Source organism: Eucalyptus grandis, chromosome 6 (genome assembly GCF_016545825.1).
Source record: "Eucalyptus grandis isolate ANBG69807.140 chromosome 6, ASM1654582v1, whole genome shotgun sequence".
NCBI lineage: Eukaryota > Viridiplantae > Streptophyta > Magnoliopsida > Myrtales > Myrtaceae > Eucalyptus > Eucalyptus grandis.
The window spans coordinates 31,829,997-31,856,871 of NC_052617.1; the positions used below are offsets into that span (position 1 = coordinate 31,829,997).

The 26,875-nt window shown below is 41.9% G+C and overlaps 4 protein-coding genes and 1 long non-coding RNA gene across 5 annotated transcripts; 1 reads left to right on the top strand and 4 right to left on the bottom strand.

Moving 5' to 3' along the window:
- Positions 1-3,613: 3,613 nt before the first annotated feature.
- LOC104449329 (alpha-amylase) lies at positions 3,614-6,053 on the bottom strand. The gene is made up of 4 exons (XM_010063452.3): positions 5,742-6,053; positions 5,471-5,603; positions 4,351-5,156; positions 3,614-4,097 (listed from the first exon to the last, which is right to left on the bottom strand). Exons 1-4 carry the CDS (start codon positions 5,826-5,828, stop codon positions 3,846-3,848), a joined length of 1,278 nt encoding a protein of 425 aa, XP_010061754.2. The 5' UTR covers positions 5,829-6,053; the 3' UTR covers positions 3,614-3,845.
- Positions 6,054-9,151: 3,098 nt separating this feature from the next.
- Positions 9,152-10,100, top strand: LOC104449330. Its single transcript, XR_005552331.1, has 4 exons — positions 9,152-9,430; positions 9,574-9,636; positions 9,710-9,823; positions 9,990-10,100. It is a non-coding gene; the product is annotated as an uncharacterized LOC104449330 (long non-coding RNA).
- A 3,366-nt stretch (positions 10,101-13,466) lies between these two features.
- Positions 13,467-15,857, bottom strand: LOC108953835 (alpha-amylase-like). Its single transcript, XM_010063453.3, has 4 exons — positions 15,594-15,857; positions 15,324-15,456; positions 14,202-15,007; positions 13,467-13,940 (listed from the first exon to the last, which is right to left on the bottom strand). Exons 1-4 carry the CDS (start codon positions 15,678-15,680, stop codon positions 13,689-13,691), a joined length of 1,278 nt encoding a protein of 425 aa, XP_010061755.1. The 5' UTR covers positions 15,681-15,857; the 3' UTR covers positions 13,467-13,688.
- A 3,356-nt stretch (positions 15,858-19,213) lies between these two features.
- LOC104449328 (alpha-amylase) lies at positions 19,214-21,647 on the bottom strand. Its single transcript, XM_010063450.3, has 4 exons — positions 21,304-21,647; positions 21,035-21,167; positions 19,913-20,718; positions 19,214-19,659 (listed from the first exon to the last, which is right to left on the bottom strand). Exons 1-4 carry the CDS (start codon positions 21,388-21,390, stop codon positions 19,408-19,410), a joined length of 1,278 nt encoding a protein of 425 aa, XP_010061752.2. The 5' UTR covers positions 21,391-21,647; the 3' UTR covers positions 19,214-19,407.
- A 1,176-nt stretch (positions 21,648-22,823) lies between these two features.
- Positions 22,824-24,709, bottom strand: LOC104449327 (non-specific lipid-transfer protein-like 1). Its single transcript, XM_010063449.3, has 4 exons — positions 24,394-24,709; positions 24,240-24,300; positions 23,309-23,411; positions 22,824-23,211 (listed from the first exon to the last, which is right to left on the bottom strand). The coding sequence occupies exons 1-4, from the start codon at positions 24,529-24,531 to the stop codon at positions 23,130-23,132; spliced, it is 384 nt and encodes a 127-aa protein (XP_010061751.1). The 5' UTR covers positions 24,532-24,709; the 3' UTR covers positions 22,824-23,129.
- Positions 24,710-26,875: the final 2,166 nt, after the last annotated feature.

The window sequence follows — 26,875 nt, forward strand, 5'->3', positions numbered from 1 at the left end:
CAAGATGACACATGATTCATGGTAGATAGAGTTGTCTCACCTAGTCAACTTCATGAATTTATAGAATTTTTTGTTTACTTATTTAGGGTTAAGTGTCTTACCACTTTTGGCCATTGCACTTAGCCTACGTCGTGTCAAAATATCATAATTTTCCGGCATTATTTAAGTAGTTTAGCAAGCCTATCTTCATGTATCATGCTCAGCCTCCCATGTCACCGATTTGCGCACTTCTATAATTGTCAGTAATTGGACATGAAATTGACCTTAATTTAGCTCAATGTCTCTTTGGAAGTCCTAGGGTACATCATAATCTTTCCGATGATACTGATTTTGTCCCATTTGCTTATCTTTTGACCCACTTTCTATTTTTGTGAAGTTTGTCTTAAAATCTGCCATGTGATAAATTCCGAATGCCTATTCTGTCCCCACTGAACCAGACTTTTCGTCATTTTTGCGTTGATTTTTCTTTAAGGATTCTGAATTTAGATCTTCAACAGAATTCGATCATCGTTCATATGTCTATGTCATGGTACATTTTCGGACCATTTTAGACATTGATTTCTAGCGCAATTCGTCATTAGTTTGCACAAATATGTTGTTGCTCGGCACTGTTCCTATTGCGTTGCTTTATGTTCTTGGATTTTTAGATATTCATGTGTAAATTATCCTAAGAAACTTTCCTCATGCAAGTTGTTCCTTATTGAGTGCTTGACATGCCGTAATATTTTTAGAACCACTTAGCCATAGGTCATACTTCAATTGCTCGAATCTTATATTCCCTATTTTGACATGCTCTATTTTTCCTTTTGGAAGATTTTTGAGGATGAAACCAGACCCACATTATCCCGAAAAACTAAACCTAATATGGGGTATTCAATAGAACTCCCTTCACTCCCAACCAACCCTTCGAAAAAAACCCACGGAATATTTCTCATCTTCTGAGGTCTCTGAAAACTCTTGATGATATGGATCAGCTATATTCTAAACAGGCACCCAAATGCTAATTTTCAAATTCTGGGAAACCATGGTTGATGAAGTTAGATGTGAGGTAATACAACAGGTTTCTTTGCTTTCTCCTTTAAGTCTGGTAGATTAGAGAAGAATCTCCCAAACAGGCCCCTGGTCTTTTTCAAGCAATCTGTTAGTATTACGGGAAGGGGATCCTACTGTTCCCGAACTTATGAATTTAATCATTGCCATGAACTTCCAAGAGCTATTGGCGGAGGAATGGAATGATCGCTGGAAAAATGGGAGAGGTGGAGGAAGTTTGATGCGAGAACCAATGGATCTCGGAAAATTGAAAGCAAAGTGAGGTTAAATCTGCTGATCCTCTTAAAACTGAGCCTCCATGTGGGGGATGTAATTGGTGGATAGATTCTTTAAATATGAGAGACTACCGCAATTCATGGGTTACATTCACTCTTATTGTCCCAATACCATATGAAATTCTGGACTTCAATTCCGCTATGGTTCTTGGTTGAAAGCTGAGGTTAAATTCCAGCCCTTGTTGGGATACATTTTATGGTGAGATAGATCTTAAGTGATATGGTTCAGACCCCGTCCCGTCTAATGTTTTCTTCTGAGAAGGTGGCTATTTAAATCCTAATTTCGAAGTGTCGGTTATGGATGAGCATGCTTTTGCCACAGAAGAGAGGTTTGGAGTTCGGAACAATAAAGGGCGTTCAATGCAAGATATAAGGGTAGTCAAATCTGGTTCAAAGCAACAACCACCCAAAAAACTCAAAAGATTTTGCCCCTTATGAAAAAAGGGTCTCACTAACGGATGATATGGATCAGCTATGGATACACCCATTCAAATATGGGAAGGCGAATCAGCAGGGCTCTTAGCCCTAATAAGCCACCAAGAAAGCCATGAAAGTATTAGCTGGAACTATCAAGGTTTAGGCTCTTTGACAGTCGGCATTCGAGCCTTAGTGGCTTCAAATGGAAAACGAAGAATCAATTCCTGGTTGAAAAAATCAAAACATTCTTAAGTATTCATCTATGTTTGCTATAAATCCTATAGGTATTGCGGGGTTTGGTCTTATTTTGGGATGAGTTCATCCGGAGATGATTGATAGTGTACACAGATGCTGGTACTCTTCAAATGAAGATTTCTTCTGCGCCTCTACTAATTTTCAAGAGTCTAGGAACCTGCGAGCTAGAAACGGTGATATCATTACCTTGGCTTTGCTTAGGTGACTTTAATGAAGTGTTATATAATTGGGAGAAGGTGGGTCGACGTCAAGTGGAAAGATTTCGAATGATGACATTTAGGGAATTCATGCTCTTTAAAATCCTTAAACTTTGCCCAAAGTGACAAATCTACCCAAACTTTTTTTTTTTTTTTGTAACGTGAGAAACCCTGAACATTGCCAACCAAGACACATTTACCCCAAACTTTTTTTTTATGACACAAAAAACTCTTAACTTCTGTTGTCATGTGACATATTTATCCTAAATTAAAGGGCATTTTGTTGTTTTTACTTTAAAAAAGAAAAATCTTTTTTTTTTCTTCTTCTCTCTTCTCTTCGTCGGCCATGGAAGAGTCGGCAGAGGGAAGTTGGCGTTCGGTGAGGGCTACCCTCAATGGCGTTGGGTGAGGCTCCCCCCGCCTGAAGTAATCAAAGTAGCGGGCTGGCTAGGTGCCTTGCCGAAAATCCTTAAACTTTGGGTCGGGCAAGGGCAGCCCTCGGCTAGGTTGGGGGAGGGCCTCCCTCGCACCTCACCCAGATCTGGCGAGGGTTGTCCTCGCTCGACACAGGTGAGGGCAGCCCTTGTCGGCGTCAAGCGAGAGGTGCTGGTGAGGGCATCCCTCGACAGGCCCTCACCGGCGTTAGGCCAACCCAACCAAGGGCAAGCCTATCTAAATTTGGTGAAAGGTACTTTCTTTTCTGTTGATTACCAGCGAAATAGTTCTGTTAATATTTGACATTATCAATTGATTTTGTCACCCTTCCACTTAGTAATTTAAGAAGAAATAGCAGCTAAACCCCATTGCAAGCAATACATTAACCCGTTATTTCACTGTTTTTCTCATTAGCAAGTGCAATAAGTTGTTGCCATAAACGTACGCTAGCAAATTGTACAATGTTGTTATAACGCAGACACAAGGACATAATACAAATATGATAACAAGGATATAATACAAATATGTCTAATTGGAACACGACATGTTCAATACGCATATAAACGTGTTGAATCTTCTCAACACGTATCCAACAAAGCTGATAATGCGGGTCACATGATTGACATGATTGATTATCGAATGGGTCACTGTAACAAAGTGTCGACCCAACAATATATATTAACCTACATATAGGTGTACATCATTACACGTAAAACACGTTTATACAGGATTAGTTTGTTTGACACTTTTAACGCGTTTTTAAACAATGTGAGAAAATTCACTTTACGTTGATGTACAGTGCACCACTGAATTTCATTTTGTTTAAGGACTTTTCTATCCTTTCAATTGCTTTCATTTTTTTTTTCTTTTTGAAATGGGTGTTATTCTTATAAACTTTTAATAATAAAAAATTCATTAAATATGAGTGTTAAACATGTCTAATTATGTCCTGTTGAAACAAATGACCACCGGTCTAAGATATAATTTGGAATATGTCATAAATGGGTATACACAAACCCATTTATGCCAAATTTGAACATGTTTAATTGCATATGGTGTCGAGAATTGCTAACCTAATAAAAAATAAAAGAGGTTGAAAGCAAAATTTTAACTTACTTCCATACGGTGCATAAGACCGCTTGTAAATTTTTATTTCAAACAATGCAGCCTATAATTGCTCTTTCAGTTGCTGCTTATTCTTAAGTTTGCCTGAACATCACTTCTTCTCCCACACACAATAATCTTGGCCGGATGTAGCAATCTGATAATTGGGAGGAACAAGGTTTCCTACTTCAAACCTAGGTCCAATCTTCATAATCACTCCATCGTCGATCTTGGCCACGTATAAATCAGAATCGGAAGCCAAGATCTCCACACTGCTCTTCTCGTTAATCTGGTTCCGCGCCCTTATCGCCGTCAACTTGCCGATCTCCTCCTTCAGGCCCCAGTCAAAGAAGTGATCATAGAACTGCGCAAGTAGAAATATCATTTCCTTAGGTCAAATCAAAAAAGAAAGATCAGCAAATTCATATGGTGCTAAATTACAAGAAGCATGCGTCTTGTTAATGAATGGGATAAGTTAGATGAACTTCTCTGAGGTTTATAATAGAGCGAAACGCAACGTAACTGGCAACTTTCAGACATCAACATAGTACATTAGTCATCACAGACACAGCACAACAGTGAGATGAGTCGATTAAACGAGAGCAAGAGGACATTACAATGGATGGGACTCCAGGATGGGTGAGGATGTAGGCATATCCCTGCATGACCTTATCGGACGGAAACGGCCATATTTTTTGCGTGGAACCAGTGTCGTGATTGTCGATGAAAGTCACGGCACTGCTTGGCTGGAGGCCAATCAATCCCGGCGGCATCCCGTTTGAATCCTTCAACCGCCAAAGCTCCCCTTCAACGGCCGCCTGGAGGATCCCCTTCGTGGTGAAATCAAATGCCGTGACGGCCCCGCCTGCAGCATTGACCCATTCCGCCAGCTTATGGCGGTGTGCATCCTGGTTTGGGTTGGGCTTCTTATCCTGTCCATAAGAGAGCGAGTCCCAGTTCTCTCCCACCGCAAAATTCGGCAAAGTCCGATCCATGTAGATTTTGGTGATGCTTGGGTCATAACCCAGTACGAAATCGAATCGCCACCCATCAAATCCTATATCGCTCTTCAACCAATTCATCCAGTCAGACAGCTCCTTTTGCACCCTCGGATTGAGGTGGTCTATGTCGGGCGTATTATTGAAGTCCCCACCTGTATCAAAATTACCCATGCCATCAGAGAACTCAGTGTCATCGCGACAAATAAAGGACGGCCCCCAGTCAAGACGTTCGTCGGGTGTTCCGCCTTCGAAGATGCACCATATTCCCCGGCTATCTTGTTTTTCCGCAGTCCTGTGGTTAATCACTATGTCGGCCAGGCATTTGATTCCCTTTTGATGGAAAGCATCAATAAGATGCTTCAACTCATCCTGATTCCCGTAGCTCGAAGCATTGAGATCATAGAGCCGCCCAGGCAGGTACCCTAGAGAAAAGAGGGGATGGCATTCATCAAAATGAGTCCTACTAAATTCTAACCTTGGAACAGATGTCCATATAGAGTATTTCTTTTGAGGATCTATTTCTTCTCAGAAACCACACGGTTGAATTTGATCCAAGATTGTCGAATGCATCAAACATCAATTCATCCTGGACTAGCAGTCCAGAACTATTAATTCTGATGATTTAGCCCGTAATCACTATCATATTCATCAATCATCACTACACTGCAGGCAAGCGCAACTGTAGAAGGAAATTGAGTGATTTTTTATTATTAGGAGTTAGGGCACAGCGATATACCTTGTTGAGCGGCAGATTGAGACGGTGGAGGAAGCCACACATGAGTAATTCCAGCATTGGCCAAATCTGGTACCAAGTTCTTGAGCGAATTGTACCATCCCCCTTCCTTCTTCCAAGATTCCCAGTTGAACCCCTTTGTTCAGATAACGCCCAAATTCTTGAACAGTCAGACATATAACTCAACAAGTAAAGCATATAAATGAAATCTCCATTGCTTTCTCTGTCACTTTGTATCGTAATGAAGAACAAGACGTTGATTTCTCTATCTCACCTGAAATAACAAGGCAGGGGATGCTGAGGCGGCGAGGTAAAAGACCAAAAGAACGAAGAGCCAGAAGAGAGAGGGAGAACTCATCATCACATGCTCCTTCCTTTTTCTTTCTCTGATCTTTTAATTGGAACCAGAGGGCTATGTCATGGAAATTTTAGATTGGACATGTCAAAGGCGCATGAAGAGGATGACTCCTGACAAATCAAAGGAAACAGGACAATTTAGAGGAATGGACGTGGAAAGTCGAGCAGCAGGGGGCTGCCATTCGGATTAAAAGTCCGACTTTGTATTCCACAAACGCGTATTAGATTGTTGGCCAATGGCAACCGAGAGGGGTAGGCTAAGGACGTTGGGTGGCCAAGAAAACAGGAAGTGAATGCAACGTAAATGGCACGCCGCGTAACCCACGTGAAGCTTCAGAAGTCTGAATCGACTGAGAGTCGTGCCAAGAAAAAAACAACAGAGAGCAAAGACTTCGCTAAGTCAAGTTTCGTTCTGTTTCTTTCGTGTTTGGCCTGTCTTCCTCAAAGGTCGATATTTCACATTACCCCTCAATACTTCGTTTTCAAGCAAGACCATGTGATGATTAGGGAAGTGGATTAGGCAACAGGGTTAGCCAGAAATCACATGGTAATTGCAACCCCAAATAGAAAGAGAAAATTATAGGGAACCATGGGTTCAGTGGGCTTAACGTAGTTCTAAGCAGTAGATTTCGTAACTAATACCGTTTCAATAGAGAACCCCGACTGGCCACAAAGATCATATCGGTGCGTGGCGTGTCCATGTTCCAGGCATAGATAATGCGATACTCCTGAATGATGGCAAAAGAACGCTTTAAGTACCATAATTTTGTCCAAAGAGATATTTAAGTGCCATAACTTACGAAAGATACACCTAAGTGCCACATTCGAAGAAAAACGAATCACTTGAGTGCTACTCCGGCCAAAATGCCGACGTTGCATTTTTCCGGCAAAGCGCGCCCAAAACGACGTTATTTTGCACGCTGACGTGGCTAAATAATGCAAAAACGACGTTGTTTTTGTGCTTTGATGTGGTAAAAAAAATAATTAAAAATAATTAAATTAAATTAAAAATTAAATTGAGTTAAAATATTTAAAATTAATAATTTTAAAATTAAATTTAGTTGAAATATTAAAAAATTAATAATTTTAAAATTTTAAAATTTTAAAAAATTAAAAAAAAAAAAAAAAAGGGGGAGGTGGCTAAGGGATCGCCTCAGCCGTCGCCCCTTGCCTAGATCTAGCGAGGTCGGCGGCCCTCGCCTAGTCGGACCAAGGGCCGCCGCTCGCGTGGCGACCCCGGCGGGCGGCGGCCCTCGCCCGGCCCTTCCCGACGGCGGCGGGCGGCGGCGACGGCGGTTGAATTTAATTTTAAAATTATTATTTTTAATTAAATTTTTAATATTTCAACTAAATTTAATTTTAAAATTATTATTTTTAAATATTTTAACTAAATTTAATTTTAAAATTATTATTTTTAAATTTAATTTTAAAATTATTATTTTTAAATTAAATTTAATTATTTTTTTTTTACCACGTCGGCTCAAAACAACGCCGTTTTTGCATTATTTGGTCATGTCGCGTGCAAAACAGCATCGTTTTGGACTCGGTTCGCCCGAAAAATGCCACGTTAACGTTTTGGCTGGACTTTGACCGATTGGCACTCAAGTGATCCATTTTTCTCCGATTTTGGCACTTAAGTGTACATTTCGTAAGTTATAACACTTAAGTGTCTCTTTGGGCAAAGTTAAGATACTCCAAGGGTCCGCATATCCCTTAATGACCCACCAATATTCTCCTAACTTGCAAGATCTAAGCTTTCATACTCAACTAGGGGTGAGCATGGTTCGGGTAGAGGGGAACCGGAACCGAACCGGAGGAGGTTCCGGTTCGGTTCCCCGGTTCTAAGGGACCGGTTCCGGTTCCGGTTCTCTTTCCGAACCGGCGGTTCCGGTTCGGTTCCGGTTCCCACAGGAACCGGAACCAGCAAAGTTAAAAATAAAAAACCCTAATCCCTTTCGCTCGAATTCCCCCCCTTCAATTTTCCCCCTTTCCCTTTCTTTTTCTCTCTCTTTTTCTCCCCTTTTTCCTCCTCACGTCACTTCCTGCCCCCACTTTTTCTTTTCCCCTCTCTCTCTCTCTCCTCCTCTCTCAGCCGAACCCTCCCACCTCTTCTTCTTCTTCTTCTTCTTCTTCTTCCTTCCTCTCGCCGGTTGCTGCTTCACCCACCACCACACCGCTGCCCCACGCCCTACTCACCACCACCTCTTGGCCACCGAACCCCCACCACCCACTGCTCGTCCGACAAGCCGTCTCACCGTTTAGCCCGACGAGCTGTCTTGCCGTCCGCGCCGCCGTGAGGCACCGCCGCCGTCCCCAAGCCACCGTCACCACCTCTTGCTGCCACTTGCTCGGCCGTCCGGGCTGTTGTTGCTCCGAACCGTCACCACCTCCGCCCGAACCAGAACCTGTTAGGTTAAGCCCCAAATTAATTTACCCTAGTCTCAGTTCCCACTTTCACTTCGCACTTCCTCTCTGTCTCTGCCCGACGTTGCTCACTATGCTCCGTGCTCGCCCTCGACGAGTTCCTCGACGAATCTCCACTCGGAGTCGGGCCTCAAGTCCCTCGACGAGTTCCTCTCCGGCAAGACCTACATCTTCGGGTAAAGCTCGTCTACAAGAAGCCGGCGAAGAAGACGGCCGCATCCCCATCTTCGTCGGCTCGGAGGACCTCGCGTGGAACCATGTATCATCCCACCGGAGGCAGCGTTCGCGGTGGCAAAGACCGTAAGCTCTCTCTCTCTCGCATCGTTCTTTTTAAGCTCTTGAGCATTTGTGTTGTATTCTCTTTGCTCGATTCGTCACTCTTCATGACAGACTTGTATTGCTTTGGGTTGGGAAGGATATATAATGATAATTTTGAGAATGCGATTGTGGGGTAGAAGTTGATTTTCCATGTGGAAACAATTCTAGGGTTAGCTTCGGGTTCGTGCATTTTGGTTTTGGCACGACCGGAGACATAAGAAAAGAGTGAATGGGGTCCCGATGCTTGATATTGGTTAAAACATGAAAACCTATGGTAAATTCGAACTTTAATCTTTTTAGCTTAATCGGCATGGAGTGCCACTGACTAGGTGTTGACAAAGTTCTTGCGGTGACAAACTTTTAGTGTTTTGCTAATTACTTCGAGCTTATCATTTTCTTCTAAATTTGGTTAGCGAGCTCGACTTTGTGGCAAAAGCCGTTGATGTGGCTGCTGAAGAATTAATAGCACTGGCAACACTTGGACAAGGTTCATGCTGCATCTGTTTATTTTCTTCAATGTGCCATTCTTGTTATTTTGTTTCTAGTGTGCCCGACACTAATTGAAATTTTTCTTTTTGGCGGTTACTCAAGTGCAACTTAATCGCGCTAAAGAGTCTACAAAGTCTGCAGTCCTGATGAATTTGGAATCTAGAGTATGGTTCAAACTCCATCTCGAAAAGCATGTATGTGAGGAAGCAGCCAAAGGATTTCATGATCTGGAACAGGACTGGACTTATCAGTTTCAAGTGAAGGATCAGATTGGAGCGTAGCAACTATGATTCTGAACCTATGCTGCGTTCATGCGGTATAACAATTAGCAATAGCTTTACTCAAGTTGAAGGCCGTGTTCTACCAGCTCCTAAGGTGCCACTGCTAGTTTCCCTTTTGCATTTTGTTTGCTGGATTAAAAAAAAAAAAAAAAAAAAAAAAAAGAAATTCTGTTTGTTTGCAATGGACTGTTAGACAATCATCTGCAATAACACAAACTTCTGTGGCTTCCTTCCCAGCTAAACGTGGGCAATGGAGAGGATTTCTTCCCCCACAATGGACGGTGGAGCTTTTAGAATAAGGTTATTTGAATTATCCGCCACCAATTATTGTGTTCAATAAGTCTGTTTATGCTATCTTTTCACTCTTCTACAGAAATTTGTTGAGCCAGCTAAGATACAGAAATGGGCTGTGGTGAACTTCTTTGCTCGGTGTGACATGCGTGGGCTTATAAGAGACCTGACTAGATTAGCTGAAATGAAAGGACTTGTGAGTCTTATATCCTGTCTGCTGCAACATTTTCCTTGATGACTGATAGACACCTCTTTTATCCCCTGATTGCCCTGTTAATTGTGTTTCTTATATCTTGTGTGTCAATTATAATGCAACATCTTCCGATGAGCTAATGAATAGTCCGTGACCATCAATGATGCAGCTCACCGAACAACCTTTTGACGTGTTTGAGGAAAGCCCCCAATTTAGAAGAGCCTCTCCTGCTGTTAGAGTGGATAAAATGTTTGAGGAGATACAGGCTAAACTACACAGGGTGCCGCTCTTCCTCAAAAGACTAAAGTATATCCTTATCAACCCCGATGCGCATTCCTAATTTGAATGTCAGCATGCCGAGTTATTAAGCTGTTTAGTTATCCTGTGCAGCAAAAGCAGCATGGCTCACATCCTTTGTGCGTAAGTAACCCTTCTTAGCATATCTGGAAGTTTTAGTTGTTTGGGTCTTCTCTTTTTTAATTTTGGTGGTGCTAAGTTATGTTTGCTGCTGTTTTCAGCTTTTAGAGATGGGATACTCAATCCAATTGGAGACGGGTACGTTAGTTCCGAGCACAAAGAAGAAACTTTCGATTTGATTAAGGCAAAGATCATTTAGAATGAAGTGTGTTGTTCAAATGACAGCTTGTTTATTACTTCTAAAATGCTGTTTGCTGTTTGTGTTATATTATCTTCAATGAATGACAAGTTTGTTTATTATTGCTGCATTCATTTTCATTTTTTTAACTAAAAATGAAAAAAAAAAAAAAAAAACACTGTTGGAACCGGAACCGACCCGGAACTGTGGCGGGGTAGGTTCCGGGTTCTCGGTTTTGACGGTAGGTTCCAAAAATGAGGAACGTGTACCCGAGGGTAGGTTCCAGGTTCCAAGCGGAACCTGTAAGGAACCGGGAACCGCTCACCCCTATACTCAACCATATATTACGCTATCGCAACCCACTGGGGGAAACAGAACATAAACAACATGTACTAAAAATTTGATTTCATCGGTCTATATGGGACGAACAGTAAAAGGAGTCACTTGCCGAAAGGAAAACTACTGCCAAGCAACAATGCTATAAGCAATTAAGCATCCTTGGTAGTTTATTTATAAAACAAATCAAGAGATGCCTTATCCCACATCAAAAAGATGTGAATGCGCACATAGACAAAATTCGACACTAATCAATGATCATTATTTTTATTTATTAAAAATCGGATTTATAATTATAAAAATTAAAAGTAATGTCCTATTAGAACAATGTGACTGTTTATGAAAAAATTATGATAATTTTTATTTTTTATGTATTTAATTCCCAATTTTATTACTTCTTCCAATGGTTATTTCAAAGTTCATACATGTTAGGCATAACTTTTTAATCTTTGGAAGGTTGTGTCTATTCCGATATACCTTCTTGTTCTTTATATTAATTACTGAACATGTTTGTTCAATAATGATCTTCGGCTTCTAATTTTATTTTCTTTCAAAAAAATATATAGCCATTGTTTCCAATTGTTTTCCTTGAAAGATCTTAGAGAAATATTTCTATCTAGTATTCTCAAACGAGATTTTGTTGTATCTTGGACGAAATTTGCAGGTGACTATTAGCCAAGTTGTGAGGAAAATAATTCATTAAAGATAGTGATATCATATTTCAAAGATTGACTTCATTGTTCTTCCCAACGCTGATTGAAAGTTCGCCAACATGCACTCCCCACAAACATTTCCGGTTTTTGATGAGCCAAGCAGATTCGGCATTCGCCCCTGTTGAACCCAATCACGGATGACGTGTGACATCCTGAATTTCAGGCTATGTTTTTTTATTGAATAAGTTGAGCTTTTCATCGACACGCCTATAATTCTTTTCTCTGAGTTGGCTAATCACGAGATAACTAGCCTATCAAGCGAAGCCGTTAAGGGATTTTAACGCAATAGACTTGAGAATTCGATTAAGAATCAATTGCTTGACCGTGCTAGTCTGCAAGAGTCATTACGACATTGTCAAAATCGAACATAGATCATAGTATGATCAAAGTATGAGTGATTCCACTGATTACAAAATTCTCGTCGATCGGTATTGACCGATTTTTTTGTCGTTTTGGGTACCCTATGCCCGTATTTTAAACATTGAGATTTTCTCAACAATCAAGAGTCGCTAATGTGTCAAAGATGTACATTGTGACTCGAAATAAATCGACCACGGGTCAATTGCACTAAAAATTTCTAAAAGCTATCCAGTAGGCTAGGTCATTCTAAAATCGCGCTAGATTAAAATTAACTGCGAATTTGAATCCGATTTCAGAAATTGAAAGTTTTTTCATGTCACAATTCATTTTAGGAATGTCAACTCTTCCTCCAAAGATTTTTCTGCAAACTGAGATTTTTGACGAAAATTCAAAATTTGGGCTGTTTTTGTCCGGAAAATTCAGGGACCAATTTTTATCGCGTTTTTAGGATGCGAGTTGATTTTATTAGTGAGGAAAAATGTCAATTTGGTTGAGGACACCTTGGTGGAATTTATGGAGACCGAATTGAACCCAATTGGAGGAGAATTGAACTCAATTTGGGGAATTTGGTGTCAAATTTGTATGTCATGGTCCCCCTCAACTTTTGGACCATTTGGAACTTGTTCTAGGGGGTTTTGTGTGTACAAAATTGGCTAAGGATTAGCTGAAACAGGTGGGGCCTTGCCAAGGGGACAAAGGAGATAGGAATGGAGACTTTGGGGCCAAAGGGTCCCTCCACTCTTGCAACTGGCTTTTCTTCTTCAACAAGACTTGCTTTCTCCATTTTCAAGCTTGGAAACTCCCAAAAATTGCAAGAGATCGAGTAGCCTCCTACCCTTGCCCGTCGCACACCCGTCTGACTGTTGCCAGGTCGTCGCTCGCCCTCTAGTTCTGCTCATTTACGCGCCTAAGTCTGCGGGTCCCCTACTCGTGTTCGCACCCTACTTGCTGTCGTCCAACGTCATCCAGCCATTGTGGTCGCCGTCGTGGTCACTCGAGCCACCGTCCGCCGCCACCTAGTCCCGCAGCAATCTACGCTAGCCACCTTGGCCGTTTCCAGCTCAGCCCGTCGCCTAGATCTCTCTCGACCCATAAAGCAAAACCGAAGCCCTCAACTAGCCGTGGGCCTTCTAGGCTCGTTTTGGACTGCTTTCAGGCCTTGTAGGGTGTCGTCGCTTCGGAGTTTGTCGCCCATTTCCGCATTACAATCACCGCGAACTCATCGGATTTCAAAACCGGTGAGTTTTCTCACTAAACTCTGCTTATGAAGTTAATTCTGCTTAATGGTTGATTAGTTTAGGTTAAGTATGGTTTATGTGGTTAGTTAGAATGGAATAGCGATTTAATTATTTGTTATTGCATGTGAGGTGGTTAGATCGGCTTAATTAGCGACTAGATATGTTGTTTTACTTTACTCCAAATCTACTTATCACTAATGTACAGTGCATCATTGAATTTCATTTTGTTTACGGACTTTTTTATCCTTTCATATGCTTTTATTTTATTTTATTTTTCTTTTTGAAATGGGTGTTATTGTTATAAACTTTTAATAATAAAAAAATCATTAAATGTGAGTGTTAAACATGTCTAATTATGTCCTGTTGAAACAAATTACCTCCGGCCTAAGATATAATTTTGAATGTGTCGTAAATGGGAATACACAAACCCATTTATGCCAAATTTAAACATGTTTAATTCCATATGGTGTCGATAATTGACAACCTTATATAAATAACAGAGGTTGAACGGAAAATTTTAACTTACTTCCATACGGTGCATAAGACCGCTTGTAAATTTTTATTTCAAACAATGCAACCTATAATTGCTCTTTCAGTTGCTGCTTATTCTTAAGTTTGCCTGAACATCACTTCTTCTCCCACACACAATAATCTTGGCCGGATGTAGCAATCTGATAATTGGGAGGAACAAGGTTTCCTACTTCAAACCTAGGCCCAATCTTCATAATCACTCCATCGTCGATCTTGGCCACGTATAAATCAGAATCAGAAGCCAAGATCTTCACGCTGCTCTTCTCGTTAATCCGGTTCCGTGCCCTTATCGCTGTCAACTTGCCGATCTCCTCCTTCAGGCCCCAGTCAAAGAAGTGATCGTAGAACTGCGCAAGTAGAAATATCATTTCCTTAGGTCAAATCGAAAAGGAAAGATCAGCAAATTCATATGGTGCTAAATTACAAGCATGCGTCTTGTTAATGAATGGGATGAGTTAGATGAACTTCTTTGAGGTTTATAAAAGAGCAAAACGCAATGTAACTGGCAACTTTCAGACATCAACATAGTACATTAGTTATCACAGACACGGGACAGACACGGGACAACAGTGAGATGAGTCGATTAAACGAGAGGAAGAGGACATTACAATGGATGGGACTCCGGGATGGGTGAGGATGTAGGCATATCCCTGCATGACCTTATAGGAGGGAAACGGCCACATTTTCTGCGTGGAACCAGTGTCGTGATTGTCGATGAAAGTCACGGCGCTTCTTGGCTGCAGGCCAATCAATCCCGGTGGCATCCCGTTTGAATCCCTCAACCGCCAAAGCTCCCTTTCAATGGCCGCCTGGAGGATCCCCTTCGTGGTGAAATCAAACGCCGTGATGGCCCCGCCTGCAGCATTGACCCAATCCGCCAGCTTAAGGCGGTGTGCATCCTGGTTTGGGTTGAGCTTCCCATCCTGTCCATAAGAGAGCGATTCCCAATTCTCTCCCACCGCAAAATTCGGCAAAGTCCGATCCATATAGATTTTGGTGATGCTCGAGGAGTAACCCTTTACGAAATCAAATCGCCACCCATCAAATCCTATATCGCTCTTCAACCAATTCATCCAGTCAGACAGCTCCTTTTGCACCCTCGGATTGAGGTGGTCTATGTCGGGCGCAAACTCGTAGTCCTCCCCTGTATCAGGATTACCCATGCCATCAGAGTAATTAGCATCATTGCGACAAATAAAGGATGGCCCCCAGTCAAGACGATCGTCGGGTGTTCCGCCTTCGAAGATGCACCATATTCCCCGGCTATCTTGTTTTTCCGCAGTCCTGTGGTTAATCACTATGTCGGCCAGGCATTTGATCCCCTTTTGATGGAAAGCATCAATAAGATGCTTCAACTCATCCTGATTCCCGTAGCTCGAAGCATTGAGATCATAGAGCCGCCCAGGCAGGTACCCTAGAGAAAAGAGGGGATGGCATTCATCAAAATATGAGTCCCACTAAATTCTAACCTTGGAACAGATGTTCATATAGAGGATTTCTTTCGAGGGTCTATTTCTTCTCAGAAACCACACGGTTGAATTTGATCCAAGATTGTCGAATGCATCAAACATCAATTCATCCTGGACTAGCAGTCCAGAACTATTAATTCTGATGATTTAGCCCGTAATCACTATCATATTCATCAACCATCACTACACTACAGGCAAGCGCAACCGTAGAAGGAAACTGAGTGATTTTTTATTATTAGGAGTTAGGGCACGGCGATATACCTTGTTGAGCGGCGGATTGAGACGGTGGAGGAAGCCACACATGAGTAATTCCAGCATTGGCCAAATCCGGTACCAAGTTCTTGAGCGAATTGTACCATCCCCCTTCCTTCTTCCAAGATTCCCAGTTGAACCCCTTTGTTCAGATAACGCCCAAATTCTTGAACAGTCAAGAGATATAACTCAACAAGTAAAGCATATAAATGGAATCTCTATTGCTTTCTGTCACTTTGTATCGTAATGAAGAACAAGACGTTGATTTCTCTATCTCACCTGAAATAACAAGGCAGGGGATGCTGAGGCGGCGAGGTAAGAGACCGAGAGAACGAAGAGCCAGAAGAGAGAGGGAGAACTCATCATCACATGCTCCTTCCTTTTTCTTTCTCTGATCTTTTAGGGGGAACCAGTCAGCTATGCCATGGATAATTTTAGATTGGACATGTCAAAGGCGCATGAAGAGGATGACTACTGACAAATCAAAGGAAACAGGACAATTTAGAGGAATGGACGTGGAAAGGGCGCAGGAGGGGACTGCCACTCGGATTAAAAGTCCGACTTTGTATTCCACAAACGCGTATTAGATTGTTGGCCAATGGCAACCGAGAGGGGTAGGCTAAGGACGTTGGGTGGCCAAGAAAACAGGAAGTGAATGCAACGTAAATGGCACGCCGCGTAACCCACGTGACGCTTCAGAAGTCTGAATCGACTGAGAGTCGTGCCAAGAAAAAAACAACAGAGAGCAAAGTCTTCGCTGAGTCAAGATTCCTTCTGTTTCTTTCGTTTTTGGCCTGTCTTCCTCAAAGGTCAATACTTCACATTACTCCTCAATACTTCGCTTTCAAGCAAGATCCTGTGATGATTAGAGAAGTGGATTAGGCAACAGGGTTAGCCAGAAATCACATGGTAATTGCAACCCCAAATAGAGAGAGAAAATTATAGGGAACCATGGGTTCAGTGGTCCTAACGTAGAGTTCTAAGCAGCAGATTTCCTAACTAATACCGTTTCAGTATAGAACCCCGACTGGCCACAAAGAGCATATCGTTGCGTGGCGTGTCCATGTTCCAGGCATAGATAATGCGATACTCTTGAATGACCAATATTCTCCCAACTGGCAAGATCTAAGCTTTCATACTCAACCATATTACGCTATCGCAACCCATCTAGGAACTGGGGGAAACAGAACATAAACAACATGTACTAAAAATTTGATTTCATCGGTCTATACGGGACGAACAGTAAAAGGAGTCACTTGCCGAAAGGAAAACTACTACCAAGCAACAATGTTATAAGCAATTAAGCATCCTTGGTATTTTATTTATAAAACAAATCAAGAGATGCCTTATCCCACATCAAAAATATGTGAGTGCGCACATAGACAAAATTTGACACTAATCAATGATCATTATTTTTTATTTATTAAAAATCGGATTTATAATTATAAAAATTAAATGTAATATCCTATTAGAACAGTGTGACTATTTATGAAAAAATTATGATAATTTTTATTTTTTATGTATTTAATTCCCAATTTTATTACTTCTTCCAATGGTTATTTCAAAGTTCATATATGTTCGGGCATAACTTTTTTAATCTTTGAAAGGTTGTGTCTATTCCGATATACCTTCTTGTTTTTTTATATTAATTACTGAACATGTTTGTTCAATAATGATCTTCAGCTTCTAATTTCATTTTCTTTCAAAAAATATATAGCCATTGTTTCCAATTGTTTTCCTTGAAAGACCTTAGAGAAATACTTCTATCTAGTATTCTCAAACGAGATTTTGTTGTATATTGGACGAAATTTGCAGGTGACTATTAGCCAAGTTGTGAGGAAAATAATTTATTAAAGAAAGTGATATCATATTTCAAAGACTGACTTCATTGTTCTTCCCAACGCTGATTGAAATTTCGCCAACCTGCACTCCCCACGAACATTTCCGGTTCTTGATGAGCCAAGCAGCTTCGGCATTCGCCCCTGTTGAACCCAATCACAGACGACGTGTGACATCCTAAATTTCAAGCTATGTTTCTTTATTGAATAAGTTGGGCATTTCATCGACACGCCTATAATTCTTTTCTCTGAGTTGGCCACTCACGAGATAACTAGTCTATCAAGCGAAACCGTTAAGGGATTTTAACATAATAGACTTGAGAATTCGATCAAGAATCGATTGCTTGACCGTGCTAGTCTGCAAGAATCATTACGACATTGTCAAAATCGAACATAGATCATAGATAGGTCGATTCGACAAAGATATGTGATCAAAATATGAGTGATTCCACCCGATTACAAAATTTTCGTCGATCGGTACTAACCCATTTTTTTGTCGTTTTGGGTACCTTGTGCCCGTATTTGAAACCTTGAGATTTTCTAATAGTCGAGAGTCGCTAATGTGTCGAAGATGTACATTGTGACTCGAAATAAATCGACAACGGGTCAATTGTACTAGAAATTTCTAAAAGCTACCTGGTAGGCTAGGTCACTCTAAAATCGCGCTAAATTAAAATTAACCGCGAATTTGAATCTGATTTTAGAAATTGAAAATTTTGTCATGTCACGATTCATTTTAGGAACATCCTCCAAAGACTTTTCTGCAAACCGAGATTTTTGGCGAAAATTCAAAATTGGGTTGTTCTTGTCCGGAAAATTCAGGGACATTTTTATCGTGTTTTTGGGATGCAAGTTGATTTTATTAGGGAGGAAAAATGTCAATTTGGTTGAGGACACCTTGGTGGAATTTATGGAGACTGAATTGAACCCAATCGGAGGAGAATTGAACTCAATTTGGGGAATTTGGTGTCAAATTCTTATGTCATGGTCCCCCTCAACTTTTGGACCATTTGGAACTTGTTTTAGGGGGTTTTGTGTGCACAAAATTGGCTGAGGATTAGCTAAAACAGGTGGGGCCTTGCCAAGGGGACAAAGGACATAGGAATGGAGACTTTGGGGCCAAGGGGTCCCTCCACTCTTGCAGCTGGCCTTTCTTCTTCAACAAGACTTGCTTTCTCCATTTTCAACCTTGGAAGCTCCCAAAAATTGCAAGAGACCGAGTAGCCTCCTGCCCTTGCCCGTCACACACCCATCTAATCGTTGCCAGGTCGCCGCTCGCCCTCTGGTTCTGCTCATTTACGCGCCTAAGTCCGTGGGTCCCCTACTCACGTTCGCACCCTACTTGCCATCGTCCAACGTCGTCCAGCCGTCGTGGTTGCCGTCGTGGTCACTCGAGCCACTGTCCGCCGCCACCTAGTCTCGCAGCAGTCTACACTAGCCACCTTGGCCGTTTCCAGCTCAGCCCGTCGCCTAGATCTCTCTCGGCCCATCAAGCAGAACTGAAGCCCTCAACTAGCTATGGGCCTTCTAGGCTCGTTTCGGAACGCTTTCAGGCCTTGTAGGGTGTCATCGCTTCGGAGTTTGTCACCCATTTCCGCGTTGCCATCACCGCGAACTCATCGGATTTCAAAACTAGTGAGTTCACTCACTAAACTCTGCTTAAAGAGTTAATTATGCTTAATGGTTGATTAGTTTAGGTTAAGTATGGTTTATATTTTTATTTAGAATGAAATAGCGATTTAATTATTCGTTATTGTATGTTAGGTGGTTAGATCGGCTTAATTAGTGACTAGATATGTTGTTTTACTTTACTCCAAATCTACTTATCACTAATGTACAGTGCACCATTGAATTTCATTTTGTTTACGGACTTTTTTATCCTTTCATATGCTTTTATTTTATTTTTTTCTTTTTGAAATGGGTGTTATTGTTATAAACTTTTAATAATAAAAAAATCATTAAATGTGAGTGTTAAACATGTCTAATTATGTCCTGTTGAAACAAATTACCTCCGGCCTAAGATATTTTTTTATATGTCGTAAATGGGAATACACAAACCCATTTATGCCAAATTTAAACATGTTTAATTGCATATGGTGTCGATAATTGACAACCTTATATAAATAACAGAGGTTGAACGAAAAATTTTAACTTACTTCCATACGGTGCATAAGACCGCTTGTAAATTTTTATTTCAAACAATGCAGCCTATAATTGCTTTTTCAGTTGCTGCTTTTCTTAAGTTTGTCTGAACATCACTTCTTCTCCCACACACAATAATCTTGGCCGGATGTAGCAATCTGATAATTGGGAGGAACAAGGTTTCCTACTTCAAACCTAGGCCCAATCTTCATAATCACTCCATCGTCGATCTTGGCCACGTATAAATCAGAATCAGAAGCCAAGATCTTCACGCTGCTCTTCTCGTTAATCCGGTTCCGTGCCCTTATCGCTGTCAACTTGCCGATCTCCCCCTTCAGGCCCCAGTCAAAGAAGTGATCGTAGAACTGCGCAAGTAGAAATATCATTTCCTTAGGTCAAATCGAAAAGGAAAGATCAGCAAATTCATATGGTGCTAAATTACAAGAAGCATGCGTCTTGTTAATGAATGGGATGAGTTAGATGAACTTCTTTGAGGTTTATAAAAGAGCAAAACGCAATGTAACTGGCAACTTTCAGACATCAACATAGTACATTAGTTATTACAGATACGAGACAACAGTGAGATGAGTCGATTAAACGAGAGCAAGAGGACATTACAATGGATGGGACTCCGGGATGGGTGAGGATGTAGGCATATCCCTGCATGACCTTATCGGACGGAAACGGCCAGACTTTCTGCGTGGAACCAGTGTCGTGATTGTCGATGAAAGTCACGGCGCTTCTTGGCTGCAGGCCAATCAGTCCCGGTGGCATCCCGTTTGAATCCCTCAACCGCCAAAGCTCCCCTTCAATGGCCGCCTGGAGGATCCCCTTCGTGGTGAAATCAAACGCCGTGACGGCCCCGCCTGCAGCATTGACCCAATCCGCCAGCGCATGGCGGTGTGCATCCTGGTTTGGGTTGAGCTTCCCATCCTGTCCATAAGAGAGCGAGTCCCACTTCTCTCCCACCGCAAAATTTGGCAGAGTCCGATCCATATAGATTTTGGTGATGCTCGGGGCGTAACCCTTTACGAAATCGAATCGCCACCCATCAAATCCTATATCGCTCTTCAACCAATTCATCCAGTCAGACAGTTCCTTTTGCACCCTCGGATTGAGGTGGTCTATGTCGGGTGCAGGCTTGAAGTCCTCTCCTGAATCAAGATTCCCTCTGCCATCAGAGTACTCAGTATCATCGCGACAAATAAGGGATGGCCCCCAGTCAAGACGATCGTCGGGTGTTCCGCCTTCGAAGATGCACCATATTCCCCGGCTATCTTGTTTTTCCGCAGTCCTGTGGTTAATCACTATGTCGGCCAGGCATTTGATTCCCTTTTGATGGAAAGCATCAATAAGATGCTTCAACTCGACCTGATTCCCGTAACTCGAAGCATTGAGATCATAGAGCCGCCCAGGCAGGTACCCTAGAGAAAAAGGGGAATGGCATTCATCAAAATATGAGTCCTACTAAATTCTAACCTTGGAACAGATATTCATATAGAGGATTTCTTTTGAAGGTCTATTTCTTCTCAGAAACCACACGGTTGAATTTGATCCAAGATTGTCGAATGCATCAAACATCAATTCATCCTGGACTAGCAGTCCAGAACTATTAATTCTGATGATTTAGCCCGTAATCACTATCATATTCATCAATCATCACTACACTACAGGCAAGCGCAACCATAGAAGGAAACTGAGTGATTTTTTATTATTAGGAGTTAGGGCACGGCGATATACCTTGTTGAGCGGCGGATTGAGACGGTGGAGGAAGCCACACATGAGTAATTCCAGCGTTGGCCAAATCCGGTACCAAGTTCTTGAGCGAATTGTACCATCCCCCTTCCTTCTTCGAAGATTCCCAGTTGAACCCCTTTGTTCAGATAACGCCCAAATTCTTGAACAGTCAGACATATAACTCAACAAGTAAAGCATATAAATGGAATCTCTATTGCTTTCTGTCACTTTGTATCGTAATGAAGAACAAGACGTTGATTTCTCTATCTCACCTGAAATAACAAGGCAGGGGATGCTGAGGCGGCGAGGTAAGAGACCGAGATAACGAAGAGCCAGAAGAGAGAGGGAGAACTCATCATCACATGCTCCTTCCTTTTTCTTTCTCTGATCTTTTAATTGGAACCAGTCGGCTATGTCATGGAAATTTTAGATTGGACATGTCAAAGGCGCATGAAGAGGATGACTACTGACAAATCAAAGGAAACAGGACAATTTAGAGGAATGGACGTGGAAAGTCGAGCAGCAGGGGGCTGCCATTCGGATTAAAAGTCCGACTTTGTATTCCACAAACGCGTATTAGATTGTTGGCCAATGGCAACCGAGAGGGGTAGGCTAAGGACGTTGGGTGGCCAAGAAAACAGGAAGTGAATGCAACGTAAATGGCACGCCGCGTAACCCACGTGACGCTTCAGAAGTCTGAATCGACTGAGAGTCGTGCCAAGAAAAAAACAACAGAGAGCAAAGACTTTCGCTGAGCCAAGTTTCGTTCTGTTTCTTTCGTTTTTGGCCCGTCTTCCTCAAAGGTCAATATTTCACATTACCCCTCAATAGTTCGCTTTCGAGCAAGACCATGTGATGATTAGGGAAGTGGATTAGGCAACAGGGTTAGCCAGAAATCACATGGTAATTGCAACCCCAAATAGAGAGAGAAAATTATAGGGAAGCATGGGTTCAGTGGGCTTAACGTAGTTCTAAGCAGCAGATTCGTAACTAATACCGTTTCAATAGAGAACCCCGACTGGCCACAAAGAGCATATCGTTGCGTGGCATGTCCATGTTCCAGGCATAGATAATGCGATACTCCTGAATGACCCACCGATGTTCTCCCAACTGGCAAGATCTAAGCTTTCACACTCAAGCATATTACGCTATCGGAACCCGTCTAAGAACTGGGGGAAACAGAACATAAACATGTACTAAAAATTTGATTTTATCGGTCTATATGGTACGAACGCTACAAGGAGTCACTTGCCGAAAGGAAAACTACTACCAAGCAACAATGCTATAAGCAATTAAGCATCCTCCTCACATCCTTCAACTTTATGCATGTGGAGGCGATACAACAAGAGATGCCCTATCATGGGTACAGATATATAATCAGGGCTGAAAACGAGATGCCTGTCGTCCAGGCAAATCATGCACAAAATTGAGAAGCCTGGCAATCCACAAGACTCGACATATGTCGATTAGAAGAAGGCTAAATCCTGCTGGCGTAGCTGAAACATGCACAGAGAGGGCAGCAGCTCGCAATTTCAGCAAATCCAACAAACATAAGGAGTCAGCCAAAACATCATTACACAGTACACCACATCAAGAGAAGTCACATGGAAGCAGATGTGTATTTGCGCTGTACTTTTACGGCCAAGCAAACGCAAGAGGAAGTTTGAAATGACTTATTCCCATGACCTTAAAACATCCCATAACCACACAAAAGTGGCTCAAGAGCAACATGCAAGATGTTAGTAAAAGGCCTAGAGAGTACATAAGCAATTTGAGTGAAATCAAGATCATGGGCAATAAATTATGCAATTCTAATGAAAGGAAGAGAATAAACCAACATAAGAATGTGCTGCAACAAAAAAAGGGAGTAAAAGAAAAAAGTATAAACAAAGCTTCAAATGCAAAAGAACTTGGAGAAGAAAGGCCCCTTTATCAAGTCCCTTATCTCATTACTAATGTTGCTATATCACCATGACTGACATGTGAAGGACTAGTTCATACAACTTTCAGCTGGAATAATCTTTTCATTCTTTCCCCTTTTTTCCCACCAAAACAAGAGGGAACTAAAAAACGCAGAATGTAGACCCTTTTCAAATGCTCACATCTTCGATGGCTTTGGGAATATGTCAGGAGTGAATTTCTGCGCTGCACTCAGGCTTCCCTTAATCTTCATTGCTCCCCTGCATCAAACAACAGACCACAAGATACACAATTGAGCACAAAAAGCCAAAGAGGAAACAACAGGAGATCTGGGCATCCAAAGACTCAATACATTACCTCATAAAAGCAATTTGAGGATTCATTTTTCCTGTGGCAACCTTGATAAAATCATCATCTTTGAAGGAAAAGGTAGCATCAGGTTTTCCACCTTCATATGGTCCTGTAGTTCAATACCAAGAACATGAGTAATTGAGACACGAATCCTAAGTGTGACAAACCAATTCCCATGCAAATAAACAGCACAACATTTATTGTATGAGTCATGCAAGATACAAAGAGAAACTTTTTTCCAATTTGTTTAACAGAAAAAGTGGCAACCGTCCATTGACCATTCTAATAAACCCAATGTGGATCTGTGAAATGGAAAAATGAATCCAGCAAAAATGCCATATTTTTCCACGTCAAGACAATACAAAAGTATGCTCTTATATATAAATATTTTCTAAACACTGTAACCACAATCAGTGAAACAAACAGATCACAACAATAGATAAGAATAATGTCACCGTACAAAGAACACATAACAGAATTCACTACTTGACGTGATAATCTCCTCCTATTTGGTGCTTGGACATCCATTCAAAGTGGGCGACACACTGTGCTTCAAATTCAGAGACACCATATTGGCAAATCACATAAAGGAAGTATCTTTTTCTCGTGTGATCAATCCATAAGCAAATTTAACTCCACATGGACCAGGTCAAAGTGGCCCAGATTAGAAGTGGCATACCTCATAGCATTCTAAAGCACCCTCAAAGAAATATCGGCTCACAGTTCATTCCCATGACCTCAGCCACGCAAGCAATTCCGGCAGGCAAATAGCCACGAAGTCGAAAACCCTAAACTCTACCGCGTTGCATGCTCTATCAAAAGCTAAGACTCACGAAAACCCAAGTCAACGGTGGCGAACAATGATCTCAGGAATGCTAAAGCACGCTTCTTTTTTATAGAGAAATTCTTCTAAGGAACTTCCGCAATCAATGCTCACCTTTAGTGACCTCTCCCTTCTTCAGATCGACGATGTAGACCACCTCGTCGAACCCAATTTTCTGCCAGACAAAAACCCGAACAGCCCCAGAATCAAAAACCGAAATTCGGAACCAAAAGCGCAAAAGCCCCGATGGAGGGAGAGGGAGAGGGACCTTGGGGGCGATGTTGATCTGGTAGACGAGGCCGATCTTCTTGGTGACCGCCTTGCCGGCGTCGGTGGAGAGGTGCTGCTTCATCTGCTCCATCAAGGCGTCGGATTTGAGCTGGGTCGCGCTCGAGTCGCTCGCCATGGCCGGTTGCTTCCGCGTCCGGCTCGCCTCGAGAATCGCTTGGGGAGAGACCGGGGATGTGCCGGTGGAGTGAATTCGGGGCAATTAAGGAGGGACCCTACCATTCTCTTCTTTCCTTATTTAATGAATCTTCCACAGAGAGAGAGAGAGAGTAGTAGTTGGAGAGGAGACGACACGGGGAGCTCAGGCAGGCGGATGGGATGAGGCGTGGAACGCCGGCACGCTTCCCGAGTCGCTCCGTCTTTCTGCCCCCGCACGGCCCCTCCCTCCTCGTTACGTCGGCGTTATCTAAGCAGAGCCCATGTGGTCTCTTTCGACATCGGCATGGTCGGCCTGCCCCGTAAAGGCCCAATTGTCATTCAATCTTTTTGAAGGTGCGTTACCCGTAGATTACTGTCGAAAATAGCATGGCTAATCTTATCAGCATTGTCGAACACACCACTCACCTACCCTGCATCTAACTTTTCAAGCGAGATATAAAAATCGCTTCATAGACGCGATAACTAGTTTTGGCCCCTCCTAGTCAACTCATGATTAATTTATGCATGATGATTAATTCAAATAACGGGATCGATGATGATGATAATTATTCGTAATCGAATTCTTAGCACAAATGCCCTTGCATCGACCCTTATATATTTCTCACATACAAACATCACACCGATAGTGTTAGAACACTGGCCTCCGCTTAATTTTCGTAGCCTCTTGTTTGTGCCTTACTTGAGTCCAAAATAAGAAATAAGAAAATATTTTTTTACCTTCTGCCCCAGTTGGGGATTGGATTTGGGCCATGTTTTTGCTACCTCAGAGTTTTGAAAGTTCTATATCGTCGTTATATATATATATATTCCTAAAATTAGGGACAAAGCTATTGTAGTTTTTAAACTTTTCCAAATCATTCAATTACATGCTTTTTTTTTTTTTCAATTCAAGGTGATTCTTCCAATCAAAATAAAAACGGAGATGCTGAAGTGGAATGACACATCAACACCACATCAGCACCGACTAAACAAGTTCAACACACGCACTGGCAAGGATTTTTCCTAGCTGAGGTTGCCCCACCCCCACCGGCGTCTCCGCTCACCACAATCGAGTGACGCTGGTGTACAGTGTTAGTCACCCTCTTTTTTTTTTTTTTTAATACCCTCTTTTTTACTTGATTTTTAATGTTTATTTTCTTCTTCTTTTTTCCCATTATTCCTTAGTTTTGACAAAATCGCCTCATTAGTTAGAATTCTAATTCCCCCTACTCGGTAAAAAAAAACCGTGAGACCTGAGAAAGGATCATCAAGTGATAGATCATCTTCCCTCGAGCGACCGAACCGGAAAAAAGAATGAAAAAAAGAAAGATACGTACAAACTCCAGTACGAAGGTCTCGATATATCGGCAACATAAAAGCCACGATCCGCTCAACGAATACAAACAGTTCCTCGCTGAATATTTTACGCAACGACTCAATCGACAATGCACTGTATGTGAAGTAAGACTGAGATCTTTTATTTCGCATCGTCCTGTCCTGTACCTGACTGTGTAGATGTAATGCTTCACTACGGAGGACGACATCACAAGTTGGTACTAACCAAGACACCAACACAGGAAAACCACTGACTTCAAAATGTTGACATCAAAGTGCTGCAAGCATGACAGTGAAGGAGTCCCCCGAGACGCAATTCTAATGCTGCTCTAGCTGAAAACATGAATTTCCGTCCAGAACACGAAGGGTTATGCAGCTATTGTAACTAAGAAACATCTCGTGGCTTGTGTTGCTAGAACCCGGGTGCTCCATCTACAGCTAGCTTCTGTACATGGAAGATATCAAAGTTGAGCCCGCAAAGCGGAATGTTTCTTGGGCAAGATTGTACCAAGAAGATATTTGAGACTTATAAGCTACCAAAATAGATGACCATCGCAACTAACAAAGCACAACCTCCATTTCATTAAAAAATGATGCAAGTACAAAGCTATTTTTCTTTCATCTTAGAACCAGAAAAAACTTCTTCTAAGTCGACCCAACATCACATCAGAACATCTACAAACAAGACATAAAGCCTCTTGTAATAGTTGTGAACACTGATTAGTGCTTCACAAAGTTTGAAACTGAACGCAGCTTTAATTCATGTAAACCAGTTCCAGAGAAGCCACTCGCCAGTTTGAACCATCATTTAAACGAACACAAGTCTAATGCTCCACAAAAGAATTGGCCTGGGAGAATTTATACACAGTACATGCATACAGATAGCTGGTAAAGACGGAATGTTACAGTTGAGAAGTTAGAGCGATACGATGAACACAATCCCTTCAGCCAAGAACATTCATTCTGTTGAGGAATTCCAAGCATTTGAA